Consider the following 26,132-nt stretch of genomic DNA (forward strand, 5'->3'; position numbering starts at 1 on the left):
AGGAACCATGTTTATCTTGTTCTCTGCCTGGGGCCAGTGCCTAGGCTCACTGATTGAGACCCAGTAAACACTTCTATCAACTTTGAGTCTATATCATTCATTAACATATCAACAAAGTATGATGACCCTTTTCTAGAACATATGCTGATTAGATCTTTCCTCCTTCAATACCCTCCTTCCATTGAAAGGATATAGCACAAGGGGCCAGACTGCAACTTTCAACTTGATGAAATCTTACTTATCTGCAAACCTTGATTATAATTGCATTATAATTTGATATTCATTCAGTCAACAAATGATGACTAAGTACCACTTAGTTTGTAATGAATAAACAAACAAACAAATACTCAAATGCTAGGCACTAGGGGGAAATAAACTTCAGAAAAAAACCTGAAAACTGACAGAGCCAATAGAGAGTAGTCACAAACAAACAATAACTATGGAATTGGAATAAAAATCAAAAGTATAAACATGACACTAAAGCCACAAAGAGATAGGAGCATATAATTTGGCTTCTGTAGTTGAGAAAAGCTTTTAAAGGAAGGTACAGAGAAAAAAGCCTTTTAAGGAAGGTACAGTGTCTTAGAAGATAAGCCAAATGGAGGGAAAATCATTCTCTGCAAAAGAAATAGTGTGCAAAAAGGGTGCCTGGTGGCTCAGTGGGTTAGAGTCTCTGCCTTCCGCTCAGGTCATGACCTCTGGGTCCTGGCATGCCCCGCCCCCCAAATCAGGTTCTCTGCTCAGCAGGGAGCCTGCTTCCCCCAACCCCTCTCCCTACCTGCCTCTCTGCCTACTTGAGATCTCTGTCTGCCAAATAATTAAATAAAATCTTAAAAAAAAAATTTAAAAAATAAAACAAAACAAACAAAAGAAATAGTGTGCAAAAGCACGGCTAAAGAGTCCTATGTATACAGACAGTAGATGTGTAGATGATGACTCTAGAAATGTAGATGAGACTTTAAACAAAAAGATCTTCACTGTCCAGGGTAAGAAGTTTGGGATTTGCTCAGCAGGAATAAGAGAAATTTAAAGAACATATTAAGGAGCAGCACAGCATAATCAAAGAAAAACTTCAAAAAACACACTTTCATAGCAGTGTGGCTACATTAAAGGAGGCAAGGCTATAAGCAGAGAGATCAGTGAACAGTGCAAACAAAGAACAGAAGTGGGAATGCAGTGGCAATGGGAAAGGAGTTTGATGGGTAAAATAGTATAAAGGGTAGGATTTGCAGTGGGATTAGGAGTAGTCATCTGGCTGAGTGAGATTCTGTATTGTGTTGATAGCAACTGTCACTTTGTAAAGCAATCAAAAAACGAACCACCTGAATTAAATACATATTTCTTTTCTTTTTCTTTTTTTTTTTTTTTTTTTTGCTAATTTCTTCACCAAAGTGGGGGATGAGAGAAATGGAAAGTGAGTCAGAAGTAATGTGCCTAGAAATGATCAATCATGGCACCATTTTAATTTGAATGAGTTTTACACTTTTATAATAATCACTAACCAGTCAATATTTTATTTTAAAAAACTTTTTCATAAATATCCTAACAAGGATACATTCTTAAAGAATCTCAGAAGTTAGGTTTCAGAGGCAAGCAAAATAACTAAAGAAGTAGAAACAGTGTCTACTGAGGACCCAGAAAGAAGGAACTTGGGCGGGTAAATTTTACTGATACACCACAAAAGTGAAAAGCGGTAGTAGATGGAGAGACCTATGGTTCCATCCATTGGGATGATCAAAAGACATTTAAAAAACAGGTATAGAATAATTCTAGTCCATATCCATGTGCATGTCTTTATAATTCTAGCACATGTCTTTCAGGATTTCAACACCAAAGAAACTGGAGAGCTATACCCAATGATTTCATAAATTGATTGCCGTCCAAGTAGTACATATCAACTTTAGGAAACTGAATGATTGGGTCTACAAATTAGGACTTAGGCCACGACATTCAGCTTTCCCATGTCTCTAAGTTCCACAGTTCAACTTTCTTGAGTAATTAGTACTGATTCTCTGCTTTTTCTTACCACCTATCCATAATATAAAATTCAAATAATTTACACGTTTGGGATACTTAAGCCTTCTGTTCTTAATTTGAAATGTTGAGTTGAGCATTTTGCATCTAAAACCCTTTTCACAAAAATCAAATTACAATTTTCTATTAGTGATTTAGTTGGCTTCAGAGAGAAAAATAAGGCATATATGATATATAGTCCCCATTCCTACAACTATTAGCTATAATGAAAACCATTATAAAATTAATATAAACTTTCACCACCACCATCCCAAATAAATTTGCAGGTTCTTAGTGTGCTACTGTTGTCAGTACCGGTTTTCCAGCTTCCTCCTCTCTGTGAATAGTATAAGAAACTTGCAGTTTTCACTAGAAACATTAAAACTCAAGTAACACTACAATTAAAGATTTAATTTTGTAGTTTAACTTTAAAGTTTTACACTACTCCACCTCTTCACCCTTTCTACAACTTTCAGCTTGAAAGAAAGGACAGATGAACCTGGGGATTGTTAAAAAGTAAAAATTGAATCCATAATGTTGTTACTTAAGTTTCAAAAGTGTTGTAGTCTGTAAAATTGACAAGGTCCTTTAATTTTTAATGCTTCCCTAAGTGCCTGTCAATTATTTAAAGCTGTATGTAATGAATGTTATAAAATACTCTTCCAAAGTCTTTAAGTTTTATTTTTCAGTGAATATATTTAGTCCACGTACATTATGTTAAAAATACTAGAATAAAAAAAAAAAGAGAGCTACTTTTTCCAACGTATTAATTCTTGTCTACGATTTTCACACTGTTTAAAATTTTTTTAAGGTTTTATTTATTTATTTGACAGAGAGAGAGATCACAAGTAAGCAGAGAGGCAGGCAGGGAGAGAGGGGGAAGCAGGCTCTCTGCTGAGCAGAGAGCCGGATGCGGGGCTTGATCCCAGGACCCTGAGACCATGACCTGAGCCAAATGCAGAGGCTTACCTCACTGAGCCACCCAGGCGCCCCCAGGATTTTCACATTGTTGATGTTACTTTTCTTTAATCTGTTCTAACTAGTATTTTACCTCAACATATTCTTTATGTAACTGTTCCTATATAATCTTTATCCAGACCTATTCACAAAGTATAGTACAGATAGAGCAGCACAAGCTGCAGATGTTTTTGTTGGTAGTATAATAAATACATTTTATCCAGGTTATGGGAGAATTAAGGGAATGGAGTTAGTGAAAATTCCAATTGAGACTTTAATAACGTAGCTCCAAATAATCTCTCCAGGATTCTCTTCTCTCACTTTCTCAAGGCCCTCAAGTTAATCAAAAAGGGTTCAAGGTTACAAGCTACTTACCAAATTATGAGAGAAAACTTTTCTATTTCTAGAAGAGCTAAGAAGTAATTTGACTCTTCAATAACTTCAACAAAATCAAAATAGCTTTGTTTTCTGCAAAGATTATGTTGTCAGGGTAGTACTGAGATTCTTTATAAGTGTAGATGTATAGCGTTAATAAGAGTTGATTTACTCCTCTTTGTTTTGAGTTGTTACATAAAAATATTTTTTAGTTGGATTCCAAATTTCCACTTGATAATGTAAGACATCTTTCACTGTATTTTCAATAGCTATTTATATTTTGCATACTCTATGTAAATTCAAATTAAAGAAGTTTCAAATAATCTAATTGTATATACAGTTGACCCTTGAACAACACAGGTGTTGGGGAGCCTACTGTCCATGCAGTCAAATCTGCATTTAACTCTGGACTCCCCAAAAACCTAACTACTAATAGGCTACTGTTGACCAGAATCTTTTCCGATGACATAAAGTTGATGTAACACATTGTTTTTGTTATATGTACCACATACTGCATTCTTTTTTTTTTTTTTTTTAAGATTTATTTATTTATTTGAAAGACAGAGATAGAGACACAGAGCATGAGCAGGAGAAGGAGGCAGAAAGAAAGGGAGAAGCAGATCCTCCACTGTGCAGGGAGCCCCATGTGGGCCTCCATCCCAGGACCCCAGGATTATGACCTAAACTGAAGGCAACCGACTGAGTCACCCAGGCACCCCATACATGGTATTACTACAATGAAGTAAGCTAGGGAAAACAACAACAACAATGTTATTAAGAAAATCATAAGGAAGAAAGCACCTGGGTGGCTCAGTTGGTTAAGTGTCACCTTTGGCTTTGGTCATGGTCCCAGGGTCCTGGGATTGAGTCTCTCATCAGGCTCCCTGCTTAGCAGGGAGTCTGCTTCTCCCTCTCACCCTCTCAGAGCTTTCTCTCTCTCTCTCAAATAAATAAAATCTTTTTTAAAAAAAGAAAGAAAAAGAATCATAAAGATGAGAAAATACATTTACAGTACTGAGTTGTAAAAACAATCCATGTACAAGTGGACCTATGCAGTTCTGGGCCATTCACACCCGTGTTGTAGAAGGGTCAACTGTGTATGTCTGCTATATAAAACAGACAGGGAGGCAAGAAAAAGACAAAGAGAAAAGAAGACTTCTTCTTCTGTGTTGCACAAGAAAACTTAAAATATTTCTTTCCTAAATTGAGTTTTTCAAAAGAGAAAATATAAAATAAGTTTTTACAGGAAACCAGATGTTTTAATAGAAGGTAAAATATTGACATATGAACCACAAGGTGGAGCTATAATTCCATGCTGGTACTGATAGTTTAGAAGTTAACAGATTTTTCTTTTACAAGAAAATCTTTTAATCTTGATTTCTGTAATTTTTTTTTATAATGGAAAAATCTAAGTGGGGTTATTAATCCTAGAAATATTTGCTGAAATTCTACTAAATTTAGGCTTGTATGCTAACTTTTAAAATTCATAAATTTTAATGACTAAACACATTAGAATACTAAAAATGCTTTATTTCTACAGCGAATTTAATGTTAATATTAACTTTTAATGTTTAGTCTCATGTGATAATATCAAATTACACACAGAATATAAACAGATAATAAATAAGTAAAATACAATCAGATAATCTAAATAATAATAAAAAAGGAAAAAAAACCCTCCTTTTTTCCTTCCAAATAATGGAATCAATTTTCTTAAAAATTTCTCAGGGCCGTTATTACATTTTTTACATATAACATTTTTAAAAAGATCATTTGTCTAGTAATGTATATATTAATTTAAAGTGAATTTCATTTTTCTCTTGATTTAACTTCATCTAAGACCTTTTCTCTCTCTAGAAAAATATATAACTTCCCATCACTTAAAAGAAAACAAAAAACCATACTGTGTATCTTGTAATATTGGATGGCCACCATCTGTGTCTGTATTGCTGGTCTTAAAATGTGTTATGGAATAGAGCACTAAAATACTCAACACACTTTTCGTGGTGAACTTTCTGACCTGTTGCCAAATACAAAAAGAGAATCAGACTCTCACTTTTTCAATGTTAACTAAAAATGTATTACTGCTTTTTGATTAAGCATAAAATTGTATTTTTATTTAATTGTCAATGAGCATTTTAAACTTTTCATTACAACATATTAGTCAGTACAGATGGCAAGATGGTATGCATGAGAGCCTCCTGGGTACAATACACAAATCCCAGTTGGAATGTTTCCAACAGGATGTAAACCATGGTCCACAAGCCTGTACTTTAAAAAACATATTACTTAGCACACTGCCAACAAATGTCAACACAAAAACACAGTGCTGTAATGACTTCACTCTCTAAAAGAAATGTACTGGCACATAAGTTTTTCTTAAAAAAGTAAAACAGAGTAAAGAAGTGTAATCATAGCATAAAAAGTATTTATTCAATATTGAAAAAACTCATATACCAAATGGAATTCAAATTCTTCATAAAAACATTGTAGCATATTAAAATTTATAGAGAATTTTTAAAATATACAATATGTACAGTAGCCAAAGTCCTAGAGAAGTTGATGCAGAAAATTCTATAATTAGTGATTTGGACATTTCAGTAACTCTGCGGTTTCTTCAAACCTGCAATATAACAAATAAATCATATTAAGTAAAAAAAAATTCATAATGAGGCATAGGTTTAAGTGGCTGAAATTAGGCTTTTGAACCTAAAATAAATTTTAGTATTTTTCTTATTTAAAGGTAAAAACAGTAATTAAGTATATACTATGGCCAGAGGGGAGAAATAGCAAGCAAAGTGAATTATGAGTCTTTAATTCTTAGGCCTAAGTTATTTTAATACCTATTAAATTTCAAAATGATATAGTTCATTAAAGTAGTAGACTTCATAATAATCTTACACAAGTTCATTTCATATTTCCTTTTAATTGCTCTTTAATAACCATTGGTAGTTTCACATTTGTACAAGAAACAAGTATTATTTTTAGTAGTGCTTTATCAATAACTGTCTGAAAGACTGGCAATACTCTAATAATACTTAAAATGTTTCCAAACCAACCACCGACATATATTAAATATTTTGCTACATTAGTTATCAAAAGTACATAATACCCTTGATTAACTTTCAACCACAAATATCTTTGCACTGCTTAATCCCACAATAATTCCATGAACAATGTTTTACATCACTTGTTGGAAACCAAAACAGTGACTCATCTCACAAACACGTAACTGTAGGTGGATTTATTACCCACTGGAGTCCTGAAGGGAATCCCACACCTGATTGAGAGACCTTTAAGGTTTGAAACACACATGCACTTTCCATATATACTGTAATCCTATACAATTCCCTATAGAGAAATGAATTTCTGTTGCCCCTTTCTGTTACTTACATTTTTTTCATCCTTTCCATTTTCTGGATTGTTGTTTCCTTTAATTTAAAAAGCAACAAATTTAGGCGATTTCTCAAAGTAAACCATCATCAAAGATGGACCATGAACATATAAAACACATTCTAAAACATTGCATTAAGTACTATTTACTTATCATAAAGAATTTTTACGAGAGATTAAGATTTACAGTTTCACTATTTTTTCTTGCCAATGGCATCTACAACTAAATCTAATGCTTGCTGCTTCTGACCTTGAAAGGAAATCATCTAAGCAGTTGCCAGTTTTCTTACCTCTGAATTCTCTTTCAAACCACAGTAACTACCAGCTGAGGTTCTGGGAGTTGAATCTGATGACACTGTACTATAGCCAGAGGATAGAGGAATACTTGTTTGCCTCTCCTCTTTTCTTTTTCCATCTGTGGAGAAATTCATTTTTAGGTTACCTTTTCCTTTCACAGTGGAGTCATATCTAAAAATTTCATGTATATATTGAAGGGAAACAGACACTTTAATATGAAATGACTACTGGTGCAGACCCAGATAAATTTCTATTATTCTTTTAAGATAATGACCTAGACATAGAGAACTAGATGTTCAAAACAGGCCAATAAAAATGACCAAAAGGTACTATTACCTTTATCACAGCAATCAATTGAATAAATAGGCAAGTTCACAATTTTTAAGTATAAGCTACCGACTCAGGTATATAGTTTTCTTAAAGTGGTGGTAACTATTACTAACACTGACTATACTTTTTGAAAATCAAGAAACATTCTATCCTAAATACGCATGGAGGAATAAAGGGGGGGGGGGGTTTACAGATTTTTTTTTTTCCTAAAGAACTGAACAACTTTCCAGTTCCAGTATGCCGATACCATTCATTCAATAAACGAAGGTAAAGTTTTCCTACAACTCAATCAATTATAAAACATCATAGATAAGACATGCTGCTATTAAATCTAGCCCTATGTTTTAGTCAAGATACATATGGCTGCAAAATCAAGGCAAAAAAAAAAAAAAAAGACACCCATTTAAGCTAGTATACATAGGACAGTTTTATTGTAAGCCTACACAGACAACCTCAATTAGGAAAAAAGTATTACCACCTGAGGACGGAAACAACTAGACTTTTACTTTCATCTCAAAGGGAGAAAGGCTCTTTTGTCTACTTTTATTACTTATTTACTCTATTCCTCTGCTTGCTTATCAACATGAATTTCAACAAAATGGCCACCCCATTCCAGGCTCAACACCTTTTGGATTGGTATTCCCTGGGTTGGGTGTCTACTTTTGATCCAGTTGGGTCAAGATCACATGGTAGATTAGCTACCCCCAGGTCTTTTAGCAGGGGCTGCTGGCAATAGGTAATTTCAAGTAATAACTTGACACTAGGTAGGAACTCTATCTACCACTCCTTAATCTTGGGTTATTTTCTATGAATAGAGAGAAGTGTCCTTTGAAAGGACACTTCTGAATTAAGCTGTTCAAAAATAGGTGGGTTTTGAGTCCAAGGAAAGGAAATAAAGAGTGGGAAGACAGAGTAGAAGGTGAAGGAATGGCTCTGTCTGCTCTGTTTTCTGGGGCCTAGCCTTGGAGGTATCTATCTAGCCTTCAAGGGTGTACCTCATGATGGGAGAAACCTGGTATTAGGCAGGCTAGGGGGCTATTCAGAGAGCCATATACAGCATTCCAGAGATTACAGGGGCATATACTGAACACCAGCAGTATGTGACAGCCAGATCAGCTAAGTGTGTGTATTACTTTCTGTGACGATTTTTCCTATTGCGTTCCTGAGCCTCTAGTAGAGTCTTCCTTGTACAAATGTAATGGTTTCTTAGCTGTGCTATGGGAGATTTGAGAAAAGACTGGTAACTAAGCTCAGGCTAGAAAGCAAAGGGGAGAGTAGTGGCCCTGAAGGGGAGTTTCAGAGTCGCCACTAATAGACCTCTGTGAAGAAAGCGGATCTCTAAGATCTAGATTTTCTAGCCAACTCTCTCCACATGACCATTAAGCTTTCACTGCCAACTTTGGAGAATTATGACCTGACTGCATTAAGAGAACTAGTTAGGTCCTTTGCCATTTAACTATACAGGTATCTCCCACTTTGTCAGTTTTTGAATTATGCACTTTACTTTTAACAAAAGACCCACATTAGTATCTATTTGCTAACCAAAAGAAATGGGATGTTGACTTTTATGAATAAAGGTGAAAAATGAAAATAGTGTTCAGCATTTGTTTTGCACCGAGTCATTACAGAGGCCTCATACCCTGAGCAGCGAGAGTGGCCCGGCCAAGCGGCTTCCTTGGGAGCTACACTCAGCGGCTTCCCCGGGAGCTACACTCAGTGCTCAGCACCAGGCCTCCACAGCTCTGAACTGCTCCTGTGAGCAACTGTGCTTTATCACAATTTAACTGTGCTTCCGTTAGCAAGATGTGTCCTTAGGTATCAGAAAAGTCTAAGAGAAGTCATTTTTGGGATCTGGGAATGGTTAAAGAAGTTTTTATATAAATTAGTGGTAACTGTTTCTTTGCTTTATGCCATTTAGGCTTATGAAAGGTTTCATAGTAATGCTCTTCTGATAGCAGGGAAACCTGTAATTTATAAACTAGTACTTCCCAATCAGGGAAAAATTTATGTCCAACTGATTTCTGGATATTTTGTCTTAAGTATATCATACACAATTTAATATTTTCAAACGTGAACTCATTATCTTTTCCCAAGCCTTCTCTTTCTCTATTTTATTAAGTATTTTATTAATAATTTAATAAATTATATTAAATCATATTATTTAATATTAATCATTAATTCAATAAATTGTATTATAAATTATTAATTAATATTTATTATTTTATTAATAATCCTCTATTTTATTAAAGTAACAATTAGTTACTTTGATAGTTACTTGTATAACCAGTCATACAAGTCAAACATAAGTGATCAGTCTTGACTTTTTCCCCCTCCTTCACCACTTCTTCTATCAGCAATCAAGGCCTATCAATTCTAACAGCTAAATAAATTACTTCCTCTTTATTCTATCATAGCCTTGGTAGACACCCCCATTATTCTGAAATAAAGATAACTGAAAGACCCTTCAAATTACTCTCCTTCCCAGTGTTACTTTCCTGTAATCAATCACTATTCTGTTTTAAGATGACTTCCCTGAAACAAATCTGATCATTATTAGCTTTGTTAAAAATCTACACATAAACATTATTTCGTCTTTCTACTCTTCTGCCTCAGTTTCCTTCATATACCCACATGTACCCTTCTTTCTAGTCATACTGGAACCACACTCTTGTGATACCATAACTTTATTTTCTTGGGAGGAAAAAGGCACAAAAAAAACCCCAAAGCAAAAACAGAAAGAGCCTCAATGTCATGGCCTATCTAGTAATTAACAACTAGATCACTGCATCCCCTCCTAAACATAAAAAATTTCACAGAAAATGAACATCATCTGAGGTCACTTCATTACCGTGATGAAACAAAATAAGACTGCTGTCACATATGAATATAGACAAGGACAGAATATAAGTAAACACACAAATGACCAGCTATAATGCTCTCCCAACTAAAATGAGTGCTTCTTCTTTTCCACTGAAAATTTCAGCTTTTTTTTTCATTCTTATTATCAGTCATCAAACTGTTCCTGCTTTCTGAAAGCACCCAAACTAGAAGAACCCTTGCTTCTTTAAACTGTCTCCAAAATCACCCCACATAAGTCCAATCCATAATAAAAACCTCTTCTCACTGATTTTTACCAAGACAGAGAGATGCCTACAGCCATGGACACACTATTTCTGATAAAAGGGAAACAAATCAGGAATTTCACAAAACCATTCCCAACTTAATACTAAAATCAGCTTGGTGAATTATTGCTCTCAACTCCTGAGATCAAACTCTGCTTCCATGTAGCATATATATGTAAGGTGCAAAGTATAAGAATTTACATATAAGTTTGACTATTTTAATTGATCATATTTGGATTAATAGCTTTGAGACCAGACATTTACCTTGTTCATATTCTATAACTCATTTCAGATGTGGCCTGTCTGCCTATCAGTAAATTCTTACCCGTAACACCTGGTCCAGTACCCTTAGCCCATCAGTCTAAGTTATAGCACAGCGGCTTAAACTTGTATATATTTTAACTAAATGGGCTAAAGCTATGTTCTGTAATAACATTAATAAAATTATAACTATGAAAAAGCAAAAGCAAAGTCAGAAAAGGCAAGGTTTTTGCTTTTTTTTTTTTAAGATTTTATTTATTTGTCAGAGAGCACAAGCAGGAGGAGCAGCAGGTAGAGGGAGAAGCGGGTTCCTTCCTCGCTGAGCAAGGAACCCCATGCAGGATTTGATCCCAGCAACCTGGGATCACAACCTGAGCCGAAGGCAGCCGCTTAACCAACTAAGTCACCATCCCAGGAAAAGGCAAGGTTTTGCAAATAGTAGGCATTCAGGATTCTTTCACTATATAAAAAACTGAGCTCTATTATATACAGATATTGGAGATAGAAATACGGGCCTATTTTCTGCCTGCTAGACAGAATACAAGATAAGATCTTGATTTCAAGGACCTCACAGTTAAGCTTTGGAATTTTTTGAATAAATCAATGACAAATGCAAAGAGGAAATATTTTACCAAATCTGAAATGTGTAGTCTAATAAATTTAGTGCCCAAACCACTATGTCATATAAGATATGTAAGCTGGCTTTTTTTAGCAATGCTTGGCTTCAGTAGTCTGTAAGTTCAATACTGTTTTTGTTCTAGGGGTGCCACAGTTTCTAAAAAATAAGGCTTGGGAATATAAAAATTATCAAACACCTATATAAATCATTCTCCTGAAAACTTCTTGCCAGGGGCACCTGGGTGGCTCAGTGGATTAAAGCCTCTGCCTTCGGCTCAGGTCATGATCCCAGGGTCCTGGGATCGAGTCCTGCATCGGGCTCTCTGCTCGGAAGGGAGCCTGCTTCCTCCTCTCTCTCTATCTGCCTGCCTCTCTGCCTACTTGTGATCTCTATCTGTCAAATAAAATAAAATAAAATCTTAAAAAAAAAAAAACAAAAAAAAAACTTCTTGCCATACCACCAATACCACTGCCATAACATTAGAACTTACCAGGACTCAGAATATCCATGTCGTTACTAGATTCGTAGTCTTCATTCATTTCACTGAAGTCTATATATTCATTATTCTAGAATAATACAGATTAGTATTTAGAATAAAATGGAAAGAAAAATGTACTCGTTTTATATTCTTACTGTTAAGCATAAATATAAAGATGACATGATGAATGTTTAAACATTTTTAACTGAACCAGAAATTGAAATCCTAAGTAAATAAAAAAACAAATTTCTTAGATTTGATAAGACCATGGCAAATTTGGTTAACTGTTTCTATGAAATTTATAATTTGATCAGAGTAAATGAATAAAAACAGGAAGTCATGATTTTAATTCTTCCTGTCCATTTTTTCTTTTCCCCATAAAAATAGGCCATTTAGGCTACTAAAGAATACAATCTCAAGCTTCTCATAAAAATCAAACATTAGGGCGCCTGGGTGGTTCACTGGGTTAAGGCTCTGCCTTCGGCTCAGGTCCTGATCTCGGGGTCCTGGGATCGAGTCCCGCATTGGGCTCTCTGCTCGGCGGAGAGCCTGCTTCCCCCCTCTCTCTCTGCCTGCCTCTCTGCCTACTTGTAATTTCTCTCTCTGTGTGTCAAATAAATAAATAAAATCTTTAAAAAGAAAATCAAACATTATCTTACCTTATTTTAAATGCTTAGAGCTGTTCAAGTATTAACAGCTCTGAAAGCAGAAGCTAGAGAGTTTTGCTAGGTTATCTTAGTTGACAAAGAGAAAAACAATAACCACAACAGCAACAAAATAGGTTGTATCTAAACAGAACCTCATTTCAACTAAGTATCCACTACCTTAATATTATCATAATTAGCTTTTCTAAAAGAATACACACTTTACAATGAATGAAAACTTAATTGTATCTGAGATCCTAGAAATGTTAAGGAAAGAAAATACCTTTTTAGACAGAAGCATTTCTGTTTCAAGAAGAGTGATACGACTTAGAAGATTAGTCCACGTTTTTTCATTTACCATCACTTTTCCTTTCATTTTTTCTTCCAAAGAGTCTAATCTACTCTCTACCAAAGTCAGTTTCTGAAGCTTTTCTTGGCATTCAACAAGCATAGCCTGTAGTACAGTAATCTCAGGATTGATTTGAACATCCTAAAACGAATACAGAGATTAAAAATTATACTACACCAACTAAAATTCCCTTAAAATTCAATGTATCCCATTTTTCAGTGCACTGTGTTATTTCAGTAGTTACAACAGGCAGTATAGTGTGAGAATTGAGTGCGATCTGGAGAGACAGAATGCTCGGACACTGAAACTACCTCATCTGAGGTGTATGACCTTGGGGTCTCAATTTCCTTATATATGTTAAAACAAACAAACAAACAAACAAAAAATCAACCCAGTATCTACTTTATGCGGTTCCTGTGAGTATTAAATTAATTTGCATGAAGCTCTTAGAACAACACCTGGTGGTATGAGAAAACTGTCACGAACTTTTTTGTAATAGCCCCTAGCACAAAGCTAAGAGAGAGTGACAAAGAAATGACAGTGCACTGAGACTGTTCAGTTTGCTACAAAAAGGAATTAAGCTTCATGACCCTGTGTTAATTTTTATAAGGGACAACTGTATACTGTGATGTAGAGAAGTTATAAGAAAGAGAAGAAAGATAGAAAAGTTTAAGCAGGAGAAGTACAGATTAGACACTATAATAGAGTCTGTGACAATAAAGTAATAGGAAAGGTATTCTCAGAGTGAGAGAGGGACGGTGAGGGCCCAAAAAGGAAAATGAAATGGCATGAGTATACTAGTTTCTCCATTCATTAATGACGGGCATAGATAAACAGAGAACCTTCACTGTACAAAGTAGTATATTACAGTCTCTCACCAGACTGTAAATTCCCTGAAGCAGTAAATTCTTACCTGTAACACCTGGTCCAGTACCCTAAACATAAGCAGCAAATAGTATCTGTTGATCCTATACAGTACACTTATTTATTCTTAAATAATGGTAAAAGGTGTTATATTATGATTCGTGACTCAAAAGGTTAGAGGCATTCCAAAGTTTAGATGCTGAAGTAATCATGTACATCAAAGCAAGAAATCCTTGCATCTGTTAAAGAAGACCAAAATTCTTACTTGTTGTTCAGACTTGATTTCAGGGAACTTTACTTCAGGAATCTTTATTTCAGTAGTCTTTAAGTTACACACATCAAATGTTTCACTAACATCTGTTACAGTACTTATCGTATCTTCAGGAATGTTAACACCATCTTCATTATACAGGTGACGGATCACCACAGCTTTTTTCTGCATAAAGGAAAATATGTCAGAGCTGCTTCAATGGTTTCCTCATAAAATTATTTTAAACATAGACATAATAACTTTTCAGAAGAAATATCTTTCTTCCCTTTAAGATTTACCAAAGTTTAAGTAACATATTAAGGTATATATCAAACACTATTGATTAAACTGTTATTACTATTACTAATATTTTGTATGATGAAATTGTGGTCCTGATTTTTAAAGCATTCTTACGGACCAGAAAAACTGAAATACCTATTCAATGATGTCTGGGATTTGACTCATATTGTTTCAGATTTGGGGGGAAAGATGATAGAAAAGTGGTTACAATAAAGATGAAACAAGATTAAGGACGGCCTGGGACCCCTCGGTAGTTCAGTTAGTTAAGAGTCTGCCTTTTGGGGTGCCTGGGTGGCTCAGTGGGTTAAAACCTCTGCCTTTGGCTCGGGTCATGATCCTAGGGTCCTGGGATTGAGCCCCACATTGGGCTCTCTGCTCAGCAGGAAGCCTGCTTCCTCCTCTCTCTCTCTGCCTGCCTCTCTGCCTACTTGTGATCTCTGTCAAATAAATAAATAAAATCTTTTTTTTTTTTTTTAAATAAATAAAATCTTAAAAAAAAAAAAATAGAGTCTGCCTTCAGCTCAGGTCATGATCCCAGGGTCCTGGGATCAAGTCTCACATCAGGCTCCTTGCTCAGCAGGGAGCCTATTTCCCCCTCTGCCTGCCACTCTCCCTGCTCGTGCTCTATCTCTCTCTCTCTAACAAATAAATAAATAAAATCTTAAAAAAAAAAAAAAAAAAAAGACTAAGGAGGGGTTGATAAACTTCTATTAGTAATGGGTAATTTTTAAAAGATTATTTATTCATTTATTTGACAGAGAGAGAGAAAGAGAGCAAGCAGGGGGAGCAGCAAGCAGAGGGAGGAAGAGAAAGGCTTTCTGCTAAGCAGGAAGCCTGATGTGGGGCTCAATCCCAGGACTTGGGATCATGACCCAAGCCCAAGGCAGATGCTTAACCAACTGACCCATCTAGGCTCCCTGGGAATGAGTACTTTTATGAATGTTTGGAACATTCCATAATAGGTTGCCACATAATTTACATATAAATAATCAAGAACTGGCTCCATGAAGGGGACCATTGCAATTTTTTTTCTAATAAACAAGCCAGAAAATATTAGACCTTCATCTAATAATTCAAACTTAGTAGAGTCTAAGTCCTAAGAGTAAGGCATGAGGTCAAACTATGCACTCACACAAGCCTTTTCTGCCTACTTCCTCTACTACAGAAACACTGCATATGCACTATAAAGATGTCATATAATGTACGATAGAATTCACAAATCAGGGACACCTGGGTGGCTCAGTTGGTTAAGCAGCTGCCTTCGGCTCAGGTCATGATCCCAGCGTCCTGGGATCGAGTCCCACATCGGGCTCCTTGCTCATCAGGGAGCCTGCTTCTCCATCTGCCTCTGCCTGCGATTCTGTCTGCCTGTGCTTGCTCTCTCTCCCTCTCTCTCTCTGACAAATAAATAAATAAAATCTTTAAAAAAAAAAAAAAAAGAATTCACAAATCATACTCTATAGAGAAGATACTGGGAAAAGAAACCATTTGCTTTAGTATTGACTCAATCTCTACCCATAAAGTAGTGACTCTAACTTTTCTAAGTTGGAAAGATTATTTATTTCCAACTTTTCTAAGTTGGAATACTTTTAAAATTTACTCAAATTTCTGTTAATTAAAGATCTGGTGGCACTGATTAAATTTTGATTAATAGGGAAACCTGGGTGGCTCAGTTGGTTAAGCAGCTGCCTTTGGCTCAGGTCATGATCCCAGGGTGCTGGGATGGAGCCTTGCATCGGGTTCCCTGCTCGTCAGGGAGCCTGCTTCTCTCTCTGCCTCTGCCTGCCACTCTGCCTGCTTGTGCACACCCGCCCTCTCTCTGACAAATAAATAAATAATCTTTTTAAATAAATAAATAAATTTTTATTAATGACAAAGAATACTTTGTTCTAAGAAAACTAAAACAAACTTAATGCCTTTAAGTTTTGCACCTTATTGGGGCAATTTAGATCATTACTCAGCCCCAAAACTGAAATAGAAGACTGAAAAATATATTTAGTTTTATCAGCTCATATTTAGTAAGTGCTTACAGTGCCTGTGCTAAGCACAGGAAGGTTACAAAAAAAGCTGAATAATAAAATTCCTGTTCATATAAATCCTAGTTAGGGAGGGACACTATATATAAACCATTTAGAAATTAAAAAATAAAATCATATAAAACTAACAAGAGTTAGATAAGTTAGAGATTCAAGTTTACAAGAAGTATGGGCACTTATTCAGAAACAATGTGTCTTTTAATTCCTTTTCTTATTGCTCTTTTACATGTTGCAAAATGGTTATATTTAAAAAAGTAATTAAGAACATTTCTCCCCCAGTAAAATGTCATTTTTTAATAGATTCTACTTTTAATAGATTCTATTAATACAACTCATGCAGTTTTGACTGGGGAGAAATAATTCTCTAGATTTTATCTCAACCAGAAACTATTCATATCTTTTACCTAATTATACCTTGATTATTTGATAATTCTATCCTTCAATTTCAGAAATGGTTTGCCCAAAGTGAAAGACAGCTGAAAATATACTAATTGTTATAAAGTAATATTTTGGCCTCAATGTCTCTTGGAGATAGAAAAGCTATCTCTAAAGGCATTAAACTCATTCATCCACTAGTGCTCGAAGGAGACAAGGGTAGGTTATTTATTAACACAAAAAAAATGTTCAAAAACCTAACCCAAAACCAGATTACATGTGTAGGGACTATCAATCACTGGATAATATACACTCCTGGTATAAAAATATGAACATATGCAAATGAATCATCATAACCTATCACTGTAAGTAATGGTATGCTCTTCAAACACTCCCATGTTTTCAAAAAACTAGATACATAATTAAGAGTACATGTCAAGACCACATAACATAACCTTCCCAAATCACTGTTATTCTACCTGGGCAATGAGACAGAAGTAAGCATTAGAAACATAAAGAGAAACATTCGTCAATTTTACATGTCTAACCTCTTATAATGTGAGGACTGTCCTCTGGATAATATGGGATACATTGTTAAAAATCTTTTACTATCTGATTATTTTTTAAAGATTTTATTTATCCGTTTGACAGAGAGAGAGATCACAAGTAGGCAGAGAGACAGGCAGAGAGAGAGGGAGAACCAGGCCCCCACTGAGCAAAGAGCCCAATGAGGGGCTTGAACCCAGGACCCTGAGATCATGACCTGAGCTGAAGGCAAAGGCTTAACCCACTGAGCCACCCAGGCGCCCCTGACTAAAATGTTTTACTAGCTACTAGTCAGAAAAGTGAAACTCATACACTGATTAATTAGGTAGATAATTCTTAGCACTGACACATTTTCTATTTTCCTACCTTTCCTGAAGTCATAAACCTGCCAGTGATGTCAATGCCAACAGGTTCTGTAGATGTCTTCTCAGTGCTTGAAGAAGGTTCTGACTTAACAGAACTGACTTTCTTTCTCTGTTGTGAGGGAATCTTTAAAAAAATAAAATATTAAGACTTATTTTATATGAAAGCTGACATATATTTAAATTATATCATTTAAATTTTCATATATAAAATACAACTGCCAAATGATAAGAAACTAATGAGACATACATGTCTTTTGAAAACTAAGTTGTGAAGAAAATGTGTTGTCAGAACAGTTAGCTTAGGACTAGTAGCTCAAAGTCACAAATGTGTAAAAACAAGTGACCAGTATTTAAAGCAAACATTCAGGTGTACGGTTATCCAGTAATTGTACATCTGTGTTAGTTTGCTATCTAGGGTACTGACTTCATACATTAAAATACTGGGCTACTTGGAGTAAGTTAAAATCAATTAACAAAATTACCTTCTCAAGACTACTCAATTCCTTGTGCTTTTTCATCACGCAATTCAAAATATCACAAATAATTTGAATTTTCCATTCTGCAAATCCACACTGGAGAAACTGCTTTTTTGTCAAGATTGGTTTATAATTAAATTGATCACGAAGAAGCTGTAAAGAGGGAATAGACCAAAATCCAAAAATCATAAATGGCCACCCAGTCAGGAATGTAATAACATCTTTGAGAGGAAAAAAAGGACCAAGCCATTAGATTAAGGGTATTAAAGAGATTCATAAGGGTGATATGAGTCATAGGTAGGAGATAGGTATTTACATAGAAAACAGCTAGTTAGGAAGCAGCAGAGAATAGATGATTATCTAGGAAGATGAAAAAATATAGTCAATGATCAAAAAGTTTAAATAGCCTCATTGGTACTAGAAAAACTCCTTAACTTACTAGATAATAAAGAATAATACCATGCCAGATGTCACAAAAATCATAATTTAATTCCTCCACAACATGGTAAGTAGGTCTCTGTGTTTCAATGTCTCATTTGTAAAGCAAAAGAAATAGAGTAGACCAGCATTTTTCAAAGCCTACATTGTAGAACCCTAGGATTTCTTAGAAGTGCCTCTTAGGTTCCCATGGAAGCTTGCTGGGGTTAGAGGCAAAGACAGGGAAGACTAAAAAGACTCTACACATAAAAGGTACCATTTCATCAAATGCAATTTGTTATTTAAAAAAAATTAGATTTGATAAATGGATTTTATTATTTTAACAGAAGTGAGAAAACCAGTGCTTGAGTAAAAATTAATGATAATCTGGAGGTATTTTTTAATCGTGAGATTAAGTTCAGTGTACACACAGTATAGATGTAGATACTGGACTAGATATAAGACATGGTCCCAGACATCAATGAACATAAAATCTCAAAGTTGTAGTTTCCTCTTACTAATTATAGTAATCATAATTCTATAAACTACAAATTTTACTCAATAAAGTCACATTTCTAAATTCTGCCAATATGCCAAATATTACTAAAATTCTGATATAAAAAGAGCAAATGGTAACCAATGACAAATTTTTACCAACTGCCACTTATTAGATTATAAAACATAATGGGAACTTAAATTATCTTGATTATAATAGGGACTGAGTCTAAATGAGAAATACATATCAAAATACTGTTAAACAGATGTGGTTCACATATAATTAAGGGGTTATAAAACATTACTCTTTAAAAAATCATTCAATAACTTCTGAAAGAATTATTTCATAAACTCAAAAATACCTTATAGACGGTATCTATAAAGCGCAAGTCATTCTTCGCTATGAGCTCTATATTGGATTCCATCAGAAGTTCTGCTACATAAGGTGAATATGAGGTAAGGGAATAGCTAATGATGGGCAAAGATGCTGCTGTATCTCCCTTTACCAAACTGTTCGGGAGAAAAGGGAAAGATATTTAATGAGCATAATACCACAAACTCAGATAAGAAAGGAAATATAAAATATGGTGTCAATAATTTGTAAATTAACACTACAGCCAAATAATTAGGAGATACACAAAACCCTTTAGATTCCATCTCCTACTCTCACTATAGCCAAGTTACTATGAAATAAGTTCACTTACTTAAGCAGTTAGCTCTTTAGTAATAGTATAGTCTATTTACCACAGTATTTGAGTTTCCAAAGCTTAGCCTTACTTCATCAGTCCATTTTCTCTAATTAAACAAATAAACCACTTGAATATACTTGCAAACACTTGTTACATTACCTCATTTGCTCTTTATAATAAACCTGCAAGGGTAAAATATTATGAATTCTACGTTACAGAGGGGAAACAGGGCTGGAAAAGGCATCTACTGCAACTGGGCTGATTAGTTAGCAATCCTCCACTTGATACGTATCAAGCTCAGCAGAAATCTGTGCCTTGGTAGAGTATGCTAATTTCTCCAGCCTAGAAAGGTATCCCATTCTTCTTGGCCTATTAGTCCCTCTTATGAGCTATTTGGCAGATCTCAAGCCTCCCAGAGAGCCACCCTCAATTTTCTGATCCACACTGATCTCTCGCAGAATGAGTCCCAGGGCATTCAGTGTCTGATGCCTTAGGCTCTGTCTTATACTCTTTTCTACTTGTCTACATATGGACCTTATTTTCTCAATGGGAAGTATCTTCACTGATTCTCCCACAACAAAGCAAGGAGGTATTTCTTCAATTAGCCAGTTATATGTGTTCGACTGAAGTAAAAATACACTTACAGAAAACATTCGTTTTCCACAAAATTCAAGACATACATAAATTTCCCCATCCTCACCTGAAACTTTTTTAAAAGGCAGAGAACAAGTATACAATGATAAAATAACATTTTATTTTTCAGGACAAATATAATTGTTTCTTTTACATTTATGCATATGATAATACTCTACCCAATGAGAAAACTATTCTAGCAACCTTGTGTATTAGCTCAAAACAGGAAATGAAAATAATACTTTTGAACAGCAAAATCTGTCCACTTTATGCACAATATGACTAGAAGACAGCTGGGTTCTACATTTAATACCACTTGTTTTAATTCAAAAATCTTGATTATCTAGTTTCTAGGGAATTTGATTAGAAATAGTAATACACAGTTATAAACTAGCAGACTAACAGGAGATGCTGAGAAAAAGGTTAAAAATGAGTAAGAAATATAAGAATCAAAACACGTGTGGTAGAGTGTGTTGTGGGTGAGGGAGGCACCCTGAATAAGCAGCTGCAAGTAGTGTGACTTATTTCAAAAGACCCTGCAGAGTACTATGTTGTGAAACAGTCTAAAAATTATTATTCTTAATGATACTCCTGAGTCAGCTAGAAAATCAAATATTAAATTCCAAACTCAAAAGATAGGGGAATAATTGGTACATTTTCCAAGTATTCCTATCCAGAATGTATCTTAAAATGATGCTTCAAGTAGGAAGAAGAAAATGTGGCTATTCAAACTGGTTAAGTCCCAGCGAGACAACAACATAGCATTCCCTGTGTTAAGGAAGCAGGATATGATTGGTACATGCTGTGGAGCAACTTCTGATTCTCACACAGAAGGCCTGGAATTGGTCTTTAGAGCTCAACTTTCTCCCATGGTCCTCATTATCCTTTCATTTTGCCATCTCTTGGGGTTAGCTCTCCCTATGGTCCATCCACATGTATACGTAAAGCACATCCCTAGAACATCCACGCTTACACGTAAAGCACATTATTCTAAGATTCTCTTTTTTTACTGTTTTAACCAATTTTACTCTACTACTTGAACATATAGCTAATCTGGACTTGTCCCTTGACACTTATTCATTGAATGTCTAGTTAGCTCTAAAGGCACAATTCTAGATGTGGGGATACTACGGTGAACAAAACAAAGTCCCAGTCTTCAGCTTATATTCTAGTGGGGAATACTTTATTTGACAGAGAGAGACACAGCAAGAGAGGGAACACAAGCAGGGAGATTGGGAGAGAGAGAAGAAGGCTTCCCGCTGAGCAGGGAGCTGGACGGACATACCCCAGGACCCTGGGATCATGACCTGAGCCAAAGGCAGATGCTTAACGAGTGAGCCACCCAGGCGCCCCATAGTGGGGAATACTTTTAATCAATAATCCTAGGTAAGAAGAGAAAAGAAATATGAAGGGGTAGATGATGACAGTACCATATTTAGATCAGCATGAATATAGAAGAAATGCAAGTTGCTACATACTACAAAAGCAAGTAAGTCATATTTGGAAAGTGAAAACTATAGCGAAAGGTTCAAGTGGGGTCTATTAAATGAGTTAGCTTAATAACAATCTTAGCGTGTGGTGTAAATTGTCATAAGAAACCCATCAACTAGAATCTTCCGAATCAAAAATACCATCTAACTGAATGTGAGAGGATAGCAAATTATATAATTAATGAGATCCATTATACTTTAATGAGTTTAAAAGTTGTATAGAAACCATACCTTGTACAGCTGTATTTCGTGGTTCTACTTCTAAAAGGTGTTTTAAACCTCTTGAGTTAGAATTTTTCACTGACTCATACTTAGCAAAAAACTCCTGTAATTCCCTGCCTTCTAAAACATTTTAATCATTTCAAGGAAAATTTTTTAAACAATCCAGTAAAACTTGCCTCTACTTAGATACACCCTTAATGTCCAATCTTAATTCAAATCATTATCAAAAAGAACACAAATAAGTTTGATATATAGCTCACCCAACACAATCCACCTCTTGAGGATAATTTAGTGAACGAAGAACTTGTTCTAGGTTCCGTAAGCTTCTTTTTAAGTCACCTGTTGCCATTATTTAACATTACATTTGGCTCCAGCTTTTGAAATAATCTAATATTTCACCTAAAAATAAAAATCCATAAAACACTGGTTAAGTCTATTTCTTTTTTTTAATTTAATTTAATTTTTTATTTTTTTTATTTTTTATAAACATATAATGTATTTTTATCCCAAGGGGTACAGGTCATGGTTAAGTCTATTTCTGAATCTTTTATATTTTGTTCACATCTCTTACACACACTTACCATACTTATCTTATCTTAGCTATTTCTCCACTAACTTATCTTCCCTACTGGTCCAGTGCTATCATCTATCTACAGTATATTCCCAAATATAAGATAATGCATTTTCCCCAAATACTTTTTCCCTACAAAAAATAAGTTTGCCTTATGTTCATATTCTTACAATGTGTCTCATGATATTCTCCCTAATAGTTTATTTTTAACAAAGTACCATTTGGGGAGAGAAATCAACCTGAAATAATCTCCGTCAATGACTATCTTAGATGCTTATAATGGTTACATAATAAAATCAGTAAAAAATGAAGACAAAGAAATTTATTACAGATTTAGTCATTATTCCCAGGGCTTTGATCTCATATAGTTGCCAATAAGATGTTTTGTTTAAAAAATAAAAATAGATTAGTCAAAAAAAAAAATTAGGATTCGGCTTGTAAAATATGGCAGATTAAATGCATGTCATCTTTATTTCTTTTGTTTAAACATCACTAAAATGAAAGTAAATGATTAAAAACCATATACACTCAACAGGGCAAAATGAATTAGAGGGGATTCCACATGACAGAAAGTATCAACAAAGTTTTGGAAGATGGAAAGCAGATGATTAAGTGAAAACCAACCTAGCAAAGCAGAGACAGGCTAATTTTATCTGCCCATTTAAGAGGAAACAAACAGCCGCAAGATAAGTCCAGAAATGAAGGGCCTCTAATGCTTATGAAAGGCTAAGGGGTAAGGCCAAGGGGGTTGAAATAAGGATGATTATTTCAAAGTCCATGTAGGAGCTGCTAAACGCTAGATTTTTATTTTCTCTCCCCCCACACCCCCTCCCACATATTTTGTTCAGCTAGGCAACTATCTCTCTGCTTCCCCAGGTTTACCTATGAGTTTTTAGATAATATCAGAGCATTATCAAATTTTTAAAAAATAAGTTGTATATCATTAAAATTTAAAACTTCTTTTCTAAAAAAAAGACATGTCAAGAGAATGAAAAAACAGTTCACAGACTGGGAAAGAATATTTACAAAAATACATATTGAATAAAAGACTTGTTCCCAAAATATACAAATAATTCTTACAAGAGCAAGAAAAAAAAAAACCCAGCCAATTAAGAAATAGGCAAATATCTGAACATTCATCTCACCAAAAAGACATACATATAACAATAATCATACAAGATCCTCAGTCTTACATATCATTAGGTAATTGCAAATTTTAAAAAAGAGAGAGAGACCTATTATAATGGCTAGAATCCAAAAAACTGATGATACCAAATGCATATGGGATATGGAACGACAGAAACTCTCACTTATTGCTGGAAGAAATGTAAATGGCATAGTCATTTTGGAGGGCAGTTTAGCAGATACAAAGCTAAATAGTCTTACCAATACAATCAGCAATCAGTTAAACAAGGTATTAACCAAATCAAACTTTAAAAGTATGCACCTATAACATCCTGCACACGAATGTTTATAGCAGCTCTATTCATAATCGCCAAAAAGTGAAAGCAACCAAAATGTCCTCCAATTGGTGAATGGATGCAAAGAATCGTGGTACATCCATACAACAGGATATTAAGTCAGCAATGAGGAAATGAGCAGCGACAAAAAGACATGGATGGACCTTACTGCATCTTCCTAAGTGAAAGAAACCAGTCTGAAAAGGCTACATACTGTACGATCTTAATTATATGACATTCTGGAAAAGGCAAAACTGTAGTGAAAGTGAAAACAGTAGAGATCAGTGGTTAAACAAGGATGCAGAGGGAAGGAGAAGAGAGGGCTGAATAAGTCAACGTAGGGAAATTTTTGAGGGTAGTGAAAGTATTCTGTATGATACTGCAGTGGTAGATTCACAACAGTATGCATTTGTCAAAACCTATAAAACAGGATAGCACAAAGAGAATCCTAACATATGCAACCTTTAAAACACCATTTAGAAGCTGGGAAACAACCTCATAGAAGGGGATGCATGGAAAAGATGTTAAATAAGTAACTTTGGAAATGAGTGCAAGGCTAAAGACAAAACCACTTGCATATAAACACTGTATGCTGGTTTATAAACTATATGTAAGTTTAGAAAGTTGTTTCCCATGTACTTATGCATTAAGTCTGATACATCTGTGCATGAGTTACTACAATTCCAGTAACACACACTGGGAACTGAAAAATTAAATAAACAAGGCAGAACAGAAGTCACGTTTCTTATTGCTAGAGTAGGAATTTATAGATCAGTAAACAGAGGAGACTAGAATGAGCCATGCCTGCCTAATGCATTAGAGTTAGAAAATTCCAGTATGAACTCATGTTCAGCTTAATATAGATACAAAGTTACATACTGAAGTATTTCTCCATAAGTGTATATAGACAGCTAGTATATATACACCTATTGCCTTCCTCTGCCAGCTGAAAGTGATTAAAAGCAACAACACCCCAGCAGTAAAGATTACACACCTCACATTCAAATCTTAGTGTGTATAATGTTCTCCAGTAAAAGGAACCAGGACTCCCTGTAGAAATGGTTAATTCTAAGGCTGGGACAGAACATATATAAGATGAGTCTAAAGTATTACATAGTTCCAGAAAGTGAGAAAGTATACACAAAATAAACCAATCCCAATGTGATGGGGGTATGTCAACAGGACACAGGAGACAAATGAAACAGTTCCCAATGGTCAAAAGTAAAACTATCTGAAGGACAAAATTAATTGAATACTATTGGACTATAATCCAAAGTATAAGCAAAACAAAAAATGAATTACTATAATGTCAGTGCATTAACAAGTAAAGGAGAAAGTGTTATACTATCAATACATTTCATAAAATTCAACATTCGCTCATAATATATTCTTAGGACATTAGAAAAGAAGGAATTGTGTGCATTTGATAAAGGATATCTACCAAAAAAAAACAAAAAACAAAAACAAAACCAAAAACAAACAAAAACCTACTGCAAACATCATGCTTTATGGTGAAATAAAGGTAACTTTCTTCCCGAGACTGGGAATGAATTTTGTTCCCTCTCATCATTTCTCTTTAACCTGGTACTAGAGGTCACAGATAGTACAAAAATGCAAGAAGAAGAAATAAAAGGAATAAACGCTAAAAAGGAAGAAATAATATTGTCCTTATTCACAGATGACATAACTGTATATAATAAAAGAGTCCAAAAGAAATAAGTGAATTTAGCAAGATTGCTGGGTAGAAGGCCAATATATAAAAACTAGTTGTCTACCAAAAAAAAACAAAAAACAAAAACAAAACCAAAAACAAACAAAAACCTACTGCAAACATCATGCTTTATGGTGAAATAAAGGTAACTTTCTTCCCGAGACTGGGAATGAATTTTGTTCCCTCTCATCATTTCTCTTTAACCTGGTACTAGAGGTCACAGATAGTACAAAAATGCAAGAAGAAGAAATAAAAGGAATAAACGCTAAAAAGGAAGAAATAATATTGTCCTTATTCACAGATGACATAACTGTATATAATAAAAGAGTCCAAAAGAAATAAGTGAATTTAGCAAGATTGCTGGGTAGAAGGCCAATATATAAAAACTAGTTGT

At 34.8% G+C, this 26,132-nt stretch overlaps 1 protein-coding gene across 5 annotated transcripts in view; it reads right to left on the bottom strand.

Annotated features, from left to right (window-relative positions):
- Positions 1-5,234: 5,234 nt before the first annotated feature.
- The window catches only part of LOC111155274 (centrosomal protein 44), a 24,938-nt gene continuing 4,040 nt past the window's right edge, over positions 5,235-26,132 (bottom strand). For 3 of the 5 annotated variants that reach the window (XM_022515438.1, XM_022515421.1, XM_022515405.1), the window contains 10 exons: positions 22,257-22,395; positions 19,325-19,472; positions 18,057-18,203; positions 17,576-17,698; positions 13,968-14,138; positions 12,773-12,979; positions 11,858-11,933; positions 7,029-7,153; positions 6,739-6,776; positions 5,780-5,968 (listed from right to left, as the gene is read on the bottom strand). In XM_022515438.1, the coding sequence (XP_022371146.1) occupies positions 5,926-5,968; positions 6,739-6,776; positions 7,029-7,153; positions 11,858-11,933; positions 12,773-12,979; positions 13,968-14,138; positions 17,576-17,698; positions 18,057-18,203; positions 19,325-19,472; positions 22,257-22,345 (1,167 nt within the window). In that variant the 5' untranslated portion in view covers positions 22,346-22,395 and the 3' untranslated portion in view covers positions 5,780-5,925. Of the gene's footprint in view, positions 5,969-6,738; positions 6,777-7,028; positions 7,154-11,857; positions 11,934-12,772; positions 12,980-13,967; positions 14,139-17,575; positions 17,699-18,056; positions 18,204-19,324; positions 19,473-22,256; positions 22,396-26,132 lie in introns of all 5 variants that reach the window. The other 2 variants (XM_022515413.1, XM_022515429.1) reach the window with 2 other exon arrangements.

Source organism: Enhydra lutris, unplaced genomic scaffold (assembly GCF_002288905.1).
Source record: "Enhydra lutris kenyoni isolate GAN:26980312 unplaced genomic scaffold, ASM228890v2 scaffoldscaffold3, whole genome shotgun sequence".
Lineage (NCBI taxonomy): Eukaryota > Metazoa > Chordata > Mammalia > Carnivora > Mustelidae > Enhydra > Enhydra lutris.